The 15328-nt window shown below is 37.1% G+C and overlaps 1 protein-coding gene across 3 annotated transcripts in view; it reads left to right on the forward strand.

The window, feature by feature from the left end:
* The window catches only part of col27a1b (collagen, type XXVII, alpha 1b), a 114897-nt gene extending 103216 nt beyond the window's left edge, over positions 1–11681 (forward strand). For 2 of the 3 annotated variants that reach the window (XM_081364640.1, XM_081364641.1), the window contains exons 39-60: positions 58–165; positions 463–516; positions 709–762; positions 963–1019; positions 1119–1172; positions 1280–1333; positions 1756–1809; positions 2174–2227; positions 2305–2412; positions 2528–2635; positions 2751–2858; positions 3549–3602; positions 4371–4433; positions 4527–4580; positions 4665–4700; positions 6141–6158; positions 6268–6303; positions 6433–6459; positions 8120–8288; positions 8473–8582; positions 8776–8994; positions 9945–11681. In XM_081364640.1, the coding sequence (XP_081220766.1) occupies positions 58–165; positions 463–516; positions 709–762; positions 963–1019; positions 1119–1172; positions 1280–1333; positions 1756–1809; positions 2174–2227; positions 2305–2412; positions 2528–2635; positions 2751–2858; positions 3549–3602; positions 4371–4433; positions 4527–4580; positions 4665–4700; positions 6141–6158; positions 6268–6303; positions 6433–6459; positions 8120–8288; positions 8473–8582; positions 8776–8994; positions 9945–10091 (1746 nt within the window). In that variant the 3' untranslated portion in view covers positions 10092–11681. Of the gene's footprint in view, positions 1–57; positions 166–462; positions 517–708; positions 763–962; positions 1020–1118; positions 1173–1279; positions 1334–1755; positions 1810–2173; positions 2228–2304; positions 2413–2527; positions 2636–2750; positions 2859–3548; positions 3603–4370; positions 4434–4509; positions 4581–4664; positions 4701–6140; positions 6159–6267; positions 6304–6432; positions 6460–8119; positions 8289–8472; positions 8583–8775; positions 8995–9944 lie in introns of all 3 variants that reach the window. The other variant, XR_014030138.1, reaches the window with a different exon arrangement.
* The last annotated feature ends 3647 nt before the right edge of the window (positions 11682–15328 follow it).

The following is a 15328-nucleotide window of genomic DNA, read 5'->3' on the forward strand; positions in this document are numbered from 1 at the left end:
ATATCAGTGTGTGTTCTTCCAGATGTAGAGTATAAATGATGCTTAAATTCATTTCAGGGCAGCAAAGGTCACCAGGGTCACCTTGGCGAGACTGGACCAATGGGAGAGCAAAGTGCCATGGGTTTCATCGGGCCAAAAGGAAGCAGAGGAACTACTGGATTTATGGTGCATAATTTGTTGTTTTCAAAGGGCTGTCTTCTGCTAAATCTATTTTATTTTAATATTTGAATGTGCTACGTCAATGCCGTCAACCGAAACGGCATTAAGAGAGGAAGAGAGAAATAATTACAAATGCTTTTCTCTGAAAAAGCCTTGCCAGAGATATATTGTTTGACTTTAAACATCTCATATTACATCAACATACCACAGAAAATGCTGATATTTGTGCGTTTTTTTGGCAAGAATACAATGTCTGATTTTGCTATCTGAAACTAACTCAGATTCCATGGCTATCATTTTCAGGGTGCTCCGGGAAAAATGGGTCAGCAAGGAGAACCGGGTTTAGTGGGATATGAAGTAAGAGTTATTTAACATAGACATGCCTTATAAAACTTAATTTTACCTCAACATAAAGTGTTACAAAGTCAAAACATCTGCTCTGCATCATGTGAAGTTCTGAGTTAATAGGGCTTGTTAGAGCTAGTTGACTTGTCTTTGAGTGCTCAAATAGTTCCATACTCCACTTCTTTTCTTTAATGTTTATTTTAGGGTCATCAAGGACCACAAGGTCCAATGGGATCCCCAGGACCAAAAGGTGAAAAGGTAAAAAAAATCTAAAAAGATTGCTTATAACTTGAAGCTAGTTTCAGAAGCCCAAGAAATCTAACAGATGATTTCTTTGTAAACTCTAATTTATTGATGTTGTTTTACCTTAGGACATACACAGCATGGCCAACTATACACAATATTTTAGGTAGAAAAATTCTGAAATTAATGCTTAAATAAATTTGTATTATTTTCAGGGAGAGCAAGGAGATGACGGGAAGGTTGAAGGTCCACCTGGTCCTTCAGGTGACATCGTGAGTCAGTCCGCTAGATTTACTACACATTTATGTCTTGTTTTGGGAGAATTCTGGATGCCAAACTGATCAATGTGTTTGGTTTTGATTGGGATTCAGGGAACTGTCGGCAACAGAGGAGAAAGGGGAGAGCCAGGTGACCCTGGATACCCAGTAAGTTTTTTGCTTTTTATTTTATAAACATTTGTTTTGAATATATAGATCACTAATTACATATACTTTATATGTCAATTTTTGAATTTCAATTTTTAAATCTAAAGGGTCATGAAGGTGTTCATGGAGAAAGAGGAAACCCGGGGGCTCCTGGACTCCCTGTGAGTAAATCTACCAATAATTACATCTTTAAACCAGTGTTATTTAATATCTTTGATATGCTATTATAGTTTTGTTCATATTGTAAATACATTTTTATTGTAGTTAAAGTAATTTATTTAGTCTTTTTTTTTAAATACCTCTGTATACTTTTTCTTGTTTTAATAATGGTTTTTAGTTTTAGTTTATTTAGTTTTAGATATTTTAGTACTTCAACTTAAACTAAATGAAAATGAGAAATGTCGCTATGGCAACTAGCTGAAATAAAAAAAGTATGTTTAAGTTTTTTATAATTTTATTTTATTTCAGTAAATGTTAATTTTATTTCAAATAATGAAAATATTTATGGTTTTAGTTAACGAATTATATAAAATATAAATTTTCATACTTTTCTTCATTTTACTTTCCCTGTCTATAACCACAGGGAAATGCAGGGCCAAGAGGGTTTCCAGGGCCTAAAGGATCCAAAGGCAATAAAGTAATTTACCATGTGAACACAAACATAATGTGGATTCTGTTTTGTCTATAATGCACACACATGTCCTCTATTTTAATCATATACCCCCGGTGTCACACACAATGCTTACGATTATTCCCAGACTAAAATGCATGTTTGAGCTGTTTTAACTGAAAGCAACTTGCACTGAGATATCTTAAAATATGTCAGTGCCATTGTTTTGTCTCAAGATGCACACTAGTAATGTTTTTTTTTTCTAAGGCATGTTTATTAAATCTACTTAAATGTCCTAACTGAACTAAGGTCTAATCCTGGCTTAATCTAAGCCCTGATTGTGAAACCAGGCCATAATATCCATCTCAACTGAATAACCGATTTTATTCAGGGTCCAAAAGGCAAAAACGGTCCTCGTGGTGAATCTGGAAATCGAGGGTCCCCTGTAAGTACGTTTCTTACACACTGAACTGAGTTCAGTGACATCATGATAAACCTACAACAGTTGTGATTCTCCCACAGGGTCCTGTTGGTCTTCCTGGTCCCAGAGGAGTTGTTGGTCGTGAGGGTCTTGAGGGTGATCCTGGGGTTGATGGAGCCCTCGGGAAAGATGGAGCTAAAGGAATGCCAGTAAGACAATGAATGTAATTCTCAATGCTCTCAATGTAACACTTTATATGGCCCAGGTGCTTTTTGTGGTTTGTGATGTTTTGGTTTGTTTTTCCTCCTCTGTTATGTGCGTTAGGGTGAGCATGGAAGTGATGGGGAGTTTGGTCTTCCTGGAAAACCAGGTCCTCAAGGAAATGCAGGTGTACCAGGTTTGCCAGGAATTCAAGGCTCTTTTGGCCCAAAGGTAACTTGCTTATTTGGATAGTGACCTGCTCTTTGTGTTTGTGTGTCACTACTATCTGCATCTTTCACAATATATGCTGGTGTTAGCTTAAACATTCCACTATGTTGTGATTTAGGGTGACAGGGGCATCCCTGGCCAAACTGGACCCCCAGGAAAAAGAGGATTTAATGGAGGAATGGGATTTCCTGGAAAACAAGGTGACCGAGGGGTCAAAGGGCAACCTGTGAGTATCACTTGTCCGTTATCGATCCATTCAAATAGGACAAACACATCAACAAAATGTTGCTCCAATGATGTCAGATTGCTTAAACGATAAACCTCTAAAAATCAAACATAATTGCTGCAATCAGGCAGTAACTTCTTACAAAATACTTGATTCTGACTGGACAATTACAGCATTTTAACTTTTTAACAATGGTACCCTACCATTCAACAATTTTTTAATAAGTCTCTAATGTTCACCTGGGCTGCATTTATTTGATAAAAAATACAGGAAAAAAACTAATATTATGAAATATTAGATTTGCTGCTCAAGAAACATTATTATTTTATTATTATCACTGTTGAAAATGGTTGTGCTGCTTAATATTTTTGTGGAAACTGAGATGCATTCTTTCAGGATTCTTTGATGAATAGAAAAAGAGGGGCAAAGGTGCAAAAGGGCAGCATTGAAATATTTTTAATTAACATTTATTTGAACATTTTCTTTACTTTCACACTTGATCTATTTAATGCATCCAAGTGTTAATTTAAAATAATAATTAAAATCTTACTGGCCCTAAACTTTTGAAAGGTAGTGTATATACATATTTTCAGTCTATTTATCAGTTAATGAATGAATGAGAGTGACATTTCTTTAACACTAATTGTCACAAACTGTTTTTGACACTGTTCTGTTTGATTTTCTCTTTAGGGTGATACTGGTGAACAGGGATTTCCTGGAGTTCTTGGAATGTTTGGACCACAGGTAAACACACTTATTGTACTACTGTTATCATATAAATTAAAATTTTCATAACAATTGCCCTGTTTACTTTAATATGTGTTGCTGGTCTTATTGTGAATGATCTGTGCATGTTACAAAAAAAAAAAGCGACGAGAATACTTTTTGTGCGCAAAAAAACCCACAAAAATAACGACTTTATTCAACTATTCATTTTCTTCTGTGTGGGCCTCTGATGTGAGTTCACGAGAGCGCCATGACGCATGCACGAGAACTGAGAAGATGAGAACCAATCAAGTCCCTTCCTTGAATACCCTGTTTCACATGGAAATGTCCTCTTTATTCTGAGTATCTGAAATGATTTCCTGTTTTACCAGAGGCTAAAAAAGGGTAGATTTCACCACAGATAAAATCTATTACACAAAGTAAAGCTGCTAGGTGTTTAATAATGTTTAATGATGCTTACATAAAACCAGTGACTAGTCTTGTGATTAATGAACAGTCTAAACTGAAAAGAAAGAGCGCATTTATGTGATTCGTCAGAATCCAATTAATCAGGCAAGCAGTAAATGTTTCCTTCTCATTTAAATGCTAAGCCTTCAAGAAAAAAGTGCAATCTACTGTAGCATTTCATTACAGCTGTAGAAGCACTGTAGCGTAAGATGAAAAATAGCTTCTTTAAGCAGCTTTGAGAGATCTATTAATGCAGTATAACCAAAAGCTTTGTGATGACATTTGTGTCAGTTTAAGGCCAAACAGTTTTGACCTCTAAAGTGTTTCTGTCATTTACAGGGGCCACCCGGAGACCTTGGCTCTGTGGGTATCCAGGGCCCAAAGGGTCCTCTGGGTTTAATGGTAAGTACCACTGTGAGAACTGTTGTTAAAACACCAATGAGTTGGATGAAGAGTTCTTGATCAGCAACTACTGTAGGTGTTTCTTCTTTTAAGGGGATGCAAGGAGCCATAGGACCCGTTGGTATCATTGGGCCTAGTGGTAACCCAGTATGTATGATCTGAATCACTCAAGATGTTTCACAGGTGGCTTCTAATTGGGTGCATAATCTAAAAAGATCCTCTTTTTACTAGGGACCACAAGGAGATAAAGGAAATCAAGGAGAAATGGTAAGAATCCTTTTGAAATGCTGAACTTCTAATACGTATGGTTCCTATATAATCCTGTTTTAGACTGGCATTGACATTGGTATAAGCTCACTTCCTGCCTTATCATCTCCATTCAGTGACATTACTGAGATGGGCAACGCATTCTCATCCTACGGCGTCATATACTGACGCTTTTGACATTTCGTCTACATCGAACGCACATGGCACCCTTTAGCGTCAATATGACACGCACAGACCTTTGTTCGGTTATGGGTAGGTTTAGGTCTGGGGTAGGGTTAGGGTTAGACCGCTAGGAGGCGCCTTCTGGCCCATATCTATCTGCGTCTCATATTGACGCTAATGCCATGTGCGTTCGATGTAGACGAAATGTCAAAAGCGTCACTATATGACGCCTTGGGATGAGAACGGGCTGAGATGGGAGTCTAAGGGCCCCGATATACTTGCAGCAAAGTTCTTTTTCATTCTTTGCTAAGGGGTAAAAAGAAGTTGAAATATTCTTGCAGCGGTATAATGTTAGCTAACATTCCGAAGCCGCTCACGCTGCTGGGTAGACTAATAAATAAATATGTGCTGGGCGCTTTTCTCTCAATTCAAAAATCAACATACAACACAAATGATAGTAGTGAGAAAACAGCAGTTAAGAAAGCATCTAAGCATAGGGATGTGGATATGTTTGCATGACCTCTGCAATTTGGCAGTCCATTTGAGTCATGTCATTATTTATAGCACTTCATTGCAAAGCAAGCAGCTTTACAGTATTAAAAACAGTGTCAGTGTCACTTTGAATTAGAATTACAGCTTCAATTTCTACTATAAAGCAGCTCTCGAGTGTGTTTTTTAGGTTATTTTTATTACATTTTTCTTGCGTCTGACCTTGAGTGATATAACAGAAGAAATGAAACAGAGAAGGTTTCCACTTAAAAGAAGGTAAAGCCCCAGAGCACAGCTACGTATTATGTAATCACAACGTAATTACGTAGTTCAAAGGTGTTTATCAGTGTAACGTTTCTGGTAAGATCACTAAGGCAAGATGTTTAGAACTCCTGAAAATTTCGCTTGAAGTATTCAAGCCTTGAAGCCTTAGGGGTGTGTCTCAATCCACTCAAGTGCACTTCCCAGGGATTAAACCATTTCTAAGGCTGTCGCATTGTCAACTCAAAATTGTTCCAAGTGCACTCAAACATTCACTCTACAAGTTCACTGAATACACTGGAAATCTTGTAACTGGGAACTTGTGTTGCAGGTAATTGAATCATTTATATTCATGAACTGATTCACAGCATGTGGAACTAGAGAGTGGAATGAGACTTAGCCTATAACACTTTCAAGCTACATTCAGATTAGTAGGGAGAACCATTTCTAGTCAATCTCCAAGTGAATTCATGTTTGAAAAGGGTTCGCCACTGAAAATAATTTTGTTTCTTCTTTTATTTTAAATAGGGTGTTCAGGGACCAAGGGTATGTTTCCCCAATGTCCTTCATTGTTACTACCCATGTATATTCATTTAAATTAAGTAGTACTATTTAACCAACATAAAAATGTTTTTTTTTTTTCACCAACCTTTAGGGACATCCAGGTCCTCGTGGACCACCTGGACCTCCAGTAAGTAGTCTTAATGCATTTTAACAAACAAATGAATAGTACAGTATGTGTCATGCTTGAATTGCATTTAGCTGAAGCTCATAGTAATAATCAGTGCTTTCTGTTTCTTTATCTCTCATTGGTTTATAGGGGCTTCCTGGTGTATCTTATGCTCATGTAAGTATGCCTAGAATATATTAAGGTATCTTTGTCAGTCTTGGCCACTTGAGAGTACATGTATGCGACAGGAGGTAAGAGCAGAAGACTAATAAATACCAAAGCTCAGTGCCCTTAATGCACACTAAATCCACACTATCTCTAATACTGCTTCTGAGCAGCATTTGAGGCTAAGCATATCCCATCATTCATCATGTTCAGAAACTCGTGTGCCCCGAAATCACGAAAAATTTGCAAAAAACATTCCAGTCTAAGTTAAATTAATTAGAAATTACTTATAACTTATTTATGTGTTGCACATTTTATTGGTACAGAGATGAGTATTTTGCAATTTGTATTTGCAACTCCTTTTATCACTTAATTAGAAGCAATTCAATTGTCATCTGTTACATAGGGACTACTGAACAGACATTTAAAAGTTTAAATACAAAAGTATTTAAAACAAAATTGGCTAAATAAAGCTCTGTATTTTTGTATGTGTTTTTACAACACTATGATATAAATGTGTCCCATTGGCTAATCAAAGGTTAAACGCCCTCTTGAACACTTGGGCCAAATACAGGAAAATACCGCAAGTGTAGGTATTGGGGCAGGCCCTCCGTCTCAAGAAAAAGGTTCTCACCCAAAGCAGCCTAATTAAACACACCTGCTCAGATGAAATTACAAACGAAAGTAATAATTGTCAAGAAAACCACTAAGACACCACTAGAATCCGTTACATTAAGGAGGGGAAATTGATGATACATTACGGATAGAAAAGCATGTACACAAAAAATAAGCATTTTCATACAGTGACCGGGAGGGGACATGTTCGGTTCACTTAGTTTTGTCGTAGCCACAACATATAAACTCGTGGGAATGTGATATTAAGTCATGGGAACATCATAATATCTCGTGGGCACGAGATCCTATGTTGAGCGAACATCATCCGTTTCTCGTGGCTACCAGTTTTATAACACGTGGGAACTGAATCTTCACACGCGATATGGGCTCCTCCTTTTACCTGGTCATAATTTACTTTATTTGTTAATTTAAGTTTCTCATAATTTGTTTTTGTTTATTGCCTTAAAAGGAACTTTATTCGTGACCCGAGTATTTCATTCAAGCCAGCAAATTTTCAACGAAAAAGCCCATTCAACTTAAGGCGTCTTTCACTTACGTACCCATGTCTTAATGCCAGAGGCCGCACTATATCTTTATATGACATTCCTAATTCAATGTAAAATGTTATTTCATCAGTGATACTGTATCCGTCTCCGACTGCTGTATATGGTAACAGTATTGACCGATGTGGTTCCCTCAACATAACTCTTGGCTACGAGAAATACATGTCGTTCTCTCAAAATATGAAGTCGTGGCCACAAGAAAAATGTTTTCTTTACATCGCGTGGCCACGACATAATGATGTCGTTACCTCAACAAAATGACCACGATTTATCATCACGTTCCCACAAATTAATATCTCGTGGCAACAACATATTATCACGTTCCCACGAGTTTATATGTTGTGGCCACGACAAAACTAAGTGAACCGAACATGTCCCCTCCCGGTCACTGTATTTTCATTACCAAAGAAAAAAAAAAAATATTTCAAAGCCCCTAGTCACAGGTAATCTGCAAACATTAGACCATTTTGACTTTGTTTCATTCCATTCCACAGATGTATCAGGATACTGACCTTCCAATGCTGGACCAGGGGACCGAGATCTTTAAGACTCTCCACTACCTCAGCACCCTGATCCACAGCATCAAGAACCCGCTGGGCACCCAGGAGAATCCAGCCAGAATGTGCAGAGATCTGTTTGAATGCGAGCAGAAGTTGAATGATGGTGAGTACATTATATTCATTGTAAATTTCATTGGCGTTCACTATAGCTACATTAATACAACCAAATATGTAAAATAATTAAGATAGCTAATAGCCAATTGCAGTTGTAGTTTGTCATGTTTGATAGGAATGAATAGGTTAGGAATGTACTCACTCATTTTATTTTGATCTTTTCTTTACTAAAGGCACTTATTGGATAGATCCTAACCTGGGCTGCTCCTCTGACAATATTGAAGTGACGTGTAACTTCACCAATGGAGGTCAAACCTGCCTCAAGCCAGTCGCTGTGTCCAAGGTCTTTAAATCCGGCAACCAACCGTAGAACATTATGAGCAGGATTACGCTGAATTTAAACGGCCCTATTTCAGGAAGCTCTGCTTTTGTGTCCATTTCTCTACAGAATGGTTCAAACTCTGTCAGCATTTCTTCCCCCTCATGTTGTTCCATTGTTCTGATTTGTCAATTATATTGTTATTTCTTTTTTTAAGGTGGAGACTGGAGTAAGTCTGATCCAGATGAACTTCATCCACCTCCTGAGCTCAGAGTCTGTGCAGATCATCACCATCCACTGCCTGAACGTCTCTGTTTGGGCAGCGGGGGATTCCAAAACTCCTTCGTCTAGTGCAGTGTACTTTAAAGCCTGGAACGGACAGATAATCGAGTCTGGGGGATTCATCGAGCCTGATCTGATAAAGGATGATTGCTGGGTATGCATAAAGTAATACAGGGTTTCCCAAACAAGGGTTTGTGAGGTAACTGCAGGGAGTTTGTGAGCTGATGAAAAGCTCAAATTAAAGTATATAATCGCGATATAGCTTTGTGTGATTATCAAATCAAAGGCTGCAATTTGATTAAAAATCGATAAAGTCTGATGCATTGCGTGTTTCAGAGTGCGGTACTGTTTTATGATCCGGTGTCTCAGAGCGTCTCATAAATAGACAAACTCTATCTCTGCATGTGCTGCGATTTTAACATGCATTTGGGAAAGAAACATGTGCCATTGTTTACTTTATTTACACATTTGCATAAATTCCAACATTGCGTAAATTTCTAACATGCATTTCATCAGTATTCCGCCAACATAAAAACTGGAGAATTTGAAATGTTAAAAGCTCTACGGTTTGAACGTTTTGTAATAGTATTTGTATTGTAACTTACAATGTAATATAACATTATTCTAATCTCATATTTATTTTTAACTGTAATTTACAACAGTAATATATTTCTGTCTTCATTTTAATAATTACACAATAATTATTATTAGTATCATTCAATTTGATAATGTTCTTAAAACAGTGTAAATTTAATGTGGAGTGAGACACTAAAAAGAGATTTGAGTCCACTTTAAAGTCAAAATAAAGCAATGTTGTGGAATGTGTGTTTTCCTTGAGCTTTTGACATACAAGAGGTCATCATACTATAAGAATATCCTGTAAGTTTCAGAACTGAAAACTTCCTTATTAGTCCAAAAACAGCTTTTATTGTTATATAATTTAATTTAAATATTAACTTAGAATCTTAGGGGGGTCCTTCGAGTAAATATTTTACGTCTTAAGGGGTTCAGCCTTTTTGGCAATGTAAAAACTACTATTTTACACATGTCATTATTAGGATACCTCATTATTGCAGCTGATCCTTCCATGTTTTATCCTCTCAGATCACAGATGGACGATGGCATCAGACACAGTTCATTTTCCGGACACAGGACCCAAACTTACTGCCCATTGTGGAGGTCTACAATTTGCCCAGCTCTAAACCTGGCTCACATTACCACCTGGAGGTGGGCCCTGTGTGCTTTTTATAAAGAAAGCAACAATGGAAGCCAAAAAAAACCCTGATCAACAGGATTACAGAGCCTCTGTTAGCCTAGAGGCCAACAAAACTGGCCTGAGTTTTGTACCTCTCCTCTCAAGCATGGACCTCAGCCTTTAAACATGAGCAAAGAGGAATCGAGAGCAGCTTTGGAGGAAACAAGACTTCTTATGCGAGCAGCTCGAGATGAGAGATTTCTTTTCAGAGCAAAACGAGGCCTGGATATGTTAGAGGTGGTAGAGGTGATTATTATATGCTGTTAGAAGTCTTAATTTATTCACAGTTGTGTTTTTCGCACATGATCCAGCTTAACATATTTGAAATGAAGTACTTATTTCGAATTCTATAGTTATACATGATCATGTGTATTTATACATGTACATGTGTGTGTATGTATATTTTATGTAAAGTGCAATAGAGAATGAACAGATTGTTTTTAAAAGATGAATCTTCTGTTTGGTTTTCTAAGGAAGTGAGGTTTACTGTCACTCATATCATAAATTCAGGTTTCTTGTGTATATCTGCGCATCTGTTGTAAAAGCCTCAGATACCAACACACATATGCATTCATTCATAGCCAGAATATGAGTCAAGGTGAATCCAGACTTGAAAAGTAACATGTAAACAGCTACCTCCCATCTCTATTTTTTTTGGTGTTTTGGGACAGTACATTTTAAAGAAATGGATTCACATGCATTTAACTCCTGTGGTTAGATTTCTGTTTTTAACTGAAGTGCCTTTTATACCTTAAAAGGGAATTTTTTGTATTTTTTTTTTTAAAGGAAGGTTAAAATTATCCATTTTTTTCAGCCATAAATACTTTTAATCCCCTATTATGCCTTATTTGTACAAATATTTGAACTTTAAAGGCACAAGAACTCTTTTATTATAGCAGACATGGTGTTGTCATAAAGCATTATGCTTTATATCCCTCCGCTGTAGGCCTTTCCATCATTAAGTACATATATGCAATTGAATAAGCCCTATCTGACTGCAGAAGTAATTGTTTGACATGGAAAATATGCTCTGCTGCGTCAAAATTACTGATTTGTGTGTCTTTGTTGAGGTGTGTGTACAAATTACAAACCTGAGTTGTAATATTGCTGTTGCTGATCAAAATGAGAGCACTAAAATATTCCACTATATTAGGTTTGTCAACAGCTTTGACATCATGGTGAGCTAATTATTTCAATATCTGTGACCAAAAAGAGTAGGAAATTCTTGTGAAATATTTCTGTCTTGATCAAAACTGTCAGGAGCCATCTTATCTTGCCACAAGAGGTTGTTAAATATCTGTTCTTTGTATGTGTAAATTTGAGGTCTCATTGTAATGCATGTTGTGATTTCAGAGCAAAGAAAGAGGTGGATATTCTTATAATGAATATTTTTACATTACCTCCAAAAAACCAAAGAACAAAGATTTCAGTTTTGTGTAAATTAAATCACATTGATACCATAGAAATATGAGTATGGAGGACAGCAGTCCTTATATTTGTCTATCTGAAGTTGTTTTGGCCGTTTGAATAAATAAAGAATAATGAAAACATGCTGACAATGTTCATACCCACCCTCGTTTTGTTCCAAACCCTTTTGTTTTATCAATGAAACACAAAAATAGCTTGAAGAGTCTTTACGACACTCTTGACCATATGACGACAGTTCAGACTGACTGTGAACCAATAAAAAAAAAAAAACGGATTTACATTACAGTAGATTCATTGGGCAATGGACAAACCACCCCGTTGGTGGTGCTTCTCAATTGGAAGGCTGCATATCTCAGCTGCCAAGTCATCAAGCTATGTCAAAGGACGTCTCAATTTGAAGGATCCTTGGAGGGCAGCTTTCGCTTAGTGTCCTTCTTTCGGCTCATTTTGATGGAGGCATCAAGTGTATCCTTCAGTCATTCACAATACTTTGCACACATACGAATTCATGGAAAAAAACTGATGAAAAATGAGTTGGCACTGAGCTTGTCTGAGTTTATTATGAAGGCATTCTTTTGTTTTGCTGCAAATTAAGCCACTAGGAGACCACAGACAGTTGTCATTCACTATATTGCATTAATAGAAAGCCAGGTGATATAAAGATTTTTAAAGCAGCACTGTGCAGTTTTTTTAGCTTAATTTGAACAGCTTCGGAGTCATTGGAATGGTTATATGACATTTTTCGGGTTGAATGGTGGTCGTCTCGCACCCCCCGAGCGCCTGGGAGCCGAAAAACCACACTTGCAACTTTGGGCCGGCGGGCCAAAGTATCGCGTGATATCAGGTCTCGCGATGTAACGAATTGCTTTACGGCACTGCACACATACACTATCTAAACATTTATTTGCTAGCCTTCTGTGTATCATACATACCTCAGTGGACATGGCTCCGTGCGTTCACCGGGTTCTTTGAAAACAAATGCACATGACCAGCGGGAGAAGATAGGAGGGGGGCGAGTCGCCAACGAGTTTTGACGACAGTGTTGTCAAATATCTATTCCGAACCTGTAGGGGGAGCTCTATAGAGAAACCCGCGAGCAAAAAGCGAGAAAACAGCGAAGAATTCGTGCAAAGGCTGACTCTACCATTGGATAAAGCATAACGGCTAACTAGGATCACGTGTGCCTTGATAACCAATCACACTACAACCTTGACATTACAGGTGCTGGTCATAAAATTAGAATATCATCAAAAAGATGATTTATTTCAAGAATTCAACTTAACAGGTGAAACTAATATATAGACTCATTACATGCAAAGTGAGATATTTCAAGCCTTTATTTGTTATAATTTTGATGATTATGGCTTACAGCTTATGAAACCCACGGAATCAAAATCCCAGAAAATTTGAATATTACATGAAATCACACAGTAATTACACAGTAATACCATGGTCATTGAACCAGGTTTTGGTTGTTTTGGCAGTGTGGGCAGGTGCAAATCCTGCTGGAAAATTAAGGAAATGTTTGCGCATGAATGTACCTCAGGTAACTGATTTCGGACAGACTTCTGAGGCACCTTAACAGTTTAATGATACAGCTAAATAGAGCAAGCTTTGGTGAAAACTAAACAAAAATGTAGTGGAAAACGTTGGTCAAAAACGTTCATATACACACAAACTGACCAGTAATCGCAACTTTCAGACGCCATCTTTCTTTTTCTAGCTTAACTGTCACCGAATCAAGGTATCTCAGGAGACAGGAAGTGAAGCTAATTTTGGATTCAGACGTGCCTTGATGCCTTCCTATCTTGGAATGCTTCTTACCTCCGATGGCAGTATTTTTAAGATTTCCGATGCAGCAAGTCATTGTTTGCGGATACCATATAAATGAATGAGAAGTGGCATAAACCGAATCAGACCTGTCGCGCAGTTGTCTGTGACTTCTCTTATAAAACAGCTAGGTTTTTTCAAGGTGTAAACACTAAAAATAGATCAATCCAAAAGGAATGTTTAAAGGGGTCATGAACTGCATTGTTTTATTGTTGTAAATTTTTCCTGAGGTGCACTCAAAAATGGTCAGAATTTAGAAATAAAAGGCATTTTTCTTACCCTGATTTTAGCCTCTGATTTGAACGCTCTGTTTTAAGTGGCATGTCTGCTGACTTCAATGTAAACGCCCACTGCTGTGATTGGCTAACATTTTTGCATATGAAATAGCTAAGTATTACATGTGGAACTCTCTCAAAAAACAATTTTTACTATCACAGCTGTCGAGGTCAACTGATCGTGAAAAGTGTTGATAGCATTATATTTAGATCTAGCATTATTTAAATAAAGACTGCAGTAATCAGCATTGTGGCCAATCACAGACATGCTGAGCGCATGAATGTAGTGATCTCTCATTGCAACTCTATTTCTGCACTCTCACGAATGCTTTCATCGTAACTAACGGTGCAAACACGATTTAAATTGATTATTATTATTATTATTATTATTAAAGAGATTTGTTGATTATAACGGGAGTATTAGCGAGAGTCCGGAACTCAGTCACTAATAAACTTGTGCTGTTTGATTGACAGCTCCAGCGACTGTAAAGGGAGTGTTCTATGATCGCTTTTTAAATAATTTAATCACAGTTTAATTAACAGAATATTTTCATCCTACTAAGAGAAACAATGTGAAGTTGACCGTTTAGTCACTGGTTTGATTTACTGACACATAAACAGCAATGAACATCTGACTGTACATGAATAATTACATATCATAAATCACTGGTCACAGATCAGGCATTAGAATGAACACAGTTACTTACATGTTGTTACATTACTGTTGAGTCCATATCGTAAAAGTCTGTTTAATGCTTGCGCTGAAATAGCAACTGATTTACCAAAGAATACGCGATGAAATGTACCGAAAGGAACTTTTGGAAGGTAATGTAATACATGCATTTATATCTTCTCGTCTAGACTATTGCAATTCAATTTATATAGGTAGTCAATCTAATATGAACCGTTTGTAAATAGTCCGAAATGCAGCTGCAAGACTTCTCACTGGCACATGTAAATATGAGGCATTACCCCCGTTTTGCTCTCTCTGCCTTGGTTGCTGGTATGTTTTAGAATAGAGTTTAAGATTTTACTCTTTGTTTTTAAGGTCTTAAATGGGCTGGCATCTTCGTATCTGAACTTGTGACTGTTACCATATCTGCTAGATGTTTAAGGTCATCAAATCAGAATATGTTTGAAGGTTCCCAGATCACGGTTAAAAAGAAAGAGAGACCACAGGCTTTTGCCATAGCCTGCCCCAAATTGTGGAATAGCCTACAGTTATCTAGGTAAGACTTTATTTTGATAGTCCACTTAGACATTCTACTAACTATAAGTAACTTTGCAGCTACATGTCAACTCATTAGAGTATTAGTAGACTGTCTGCTTAATATCTTAATATCTCAATTTATGACCCCTTTAAGAGCAAACATGTTGAAAATAAACCGATGGTATGTCGATTCATTAAATGATCAGTTAATTTTCCTCACAAAAGCGGTTTATTCAGCGTAGTTACTCCTCACCCCCATTGACATCCATTAAAAGGCTTTGTGCTCAAGTGCTAGACAGAGAATACCTATAATACACTGTGAGAGTCGCCCACAGCTAAATCATCCATCCATTTTCCAAACAGGTATAAATTCTTGATTAATTTAATTATTATTAAAATGTTTATTTGAAGTTTATAGTTTCCAAGATAAATCTCTACTTAGCTTACTGGACAATAACTTTATTCTAGAGCTGCTGTAAAGCCAAAACAA

This window comes from Scardinius erythrophthalmus (assembly GCF_964197995.2).
Source record: "Scardinius erythrophthalmus genome assembly, chromosome: 5".
NCBI lineage: Eukaryota > Metazoa > Chordata > Actinopteri > Cypriniformes > Leuciscidae > Scardinius > Scardinius erythrophthalmus.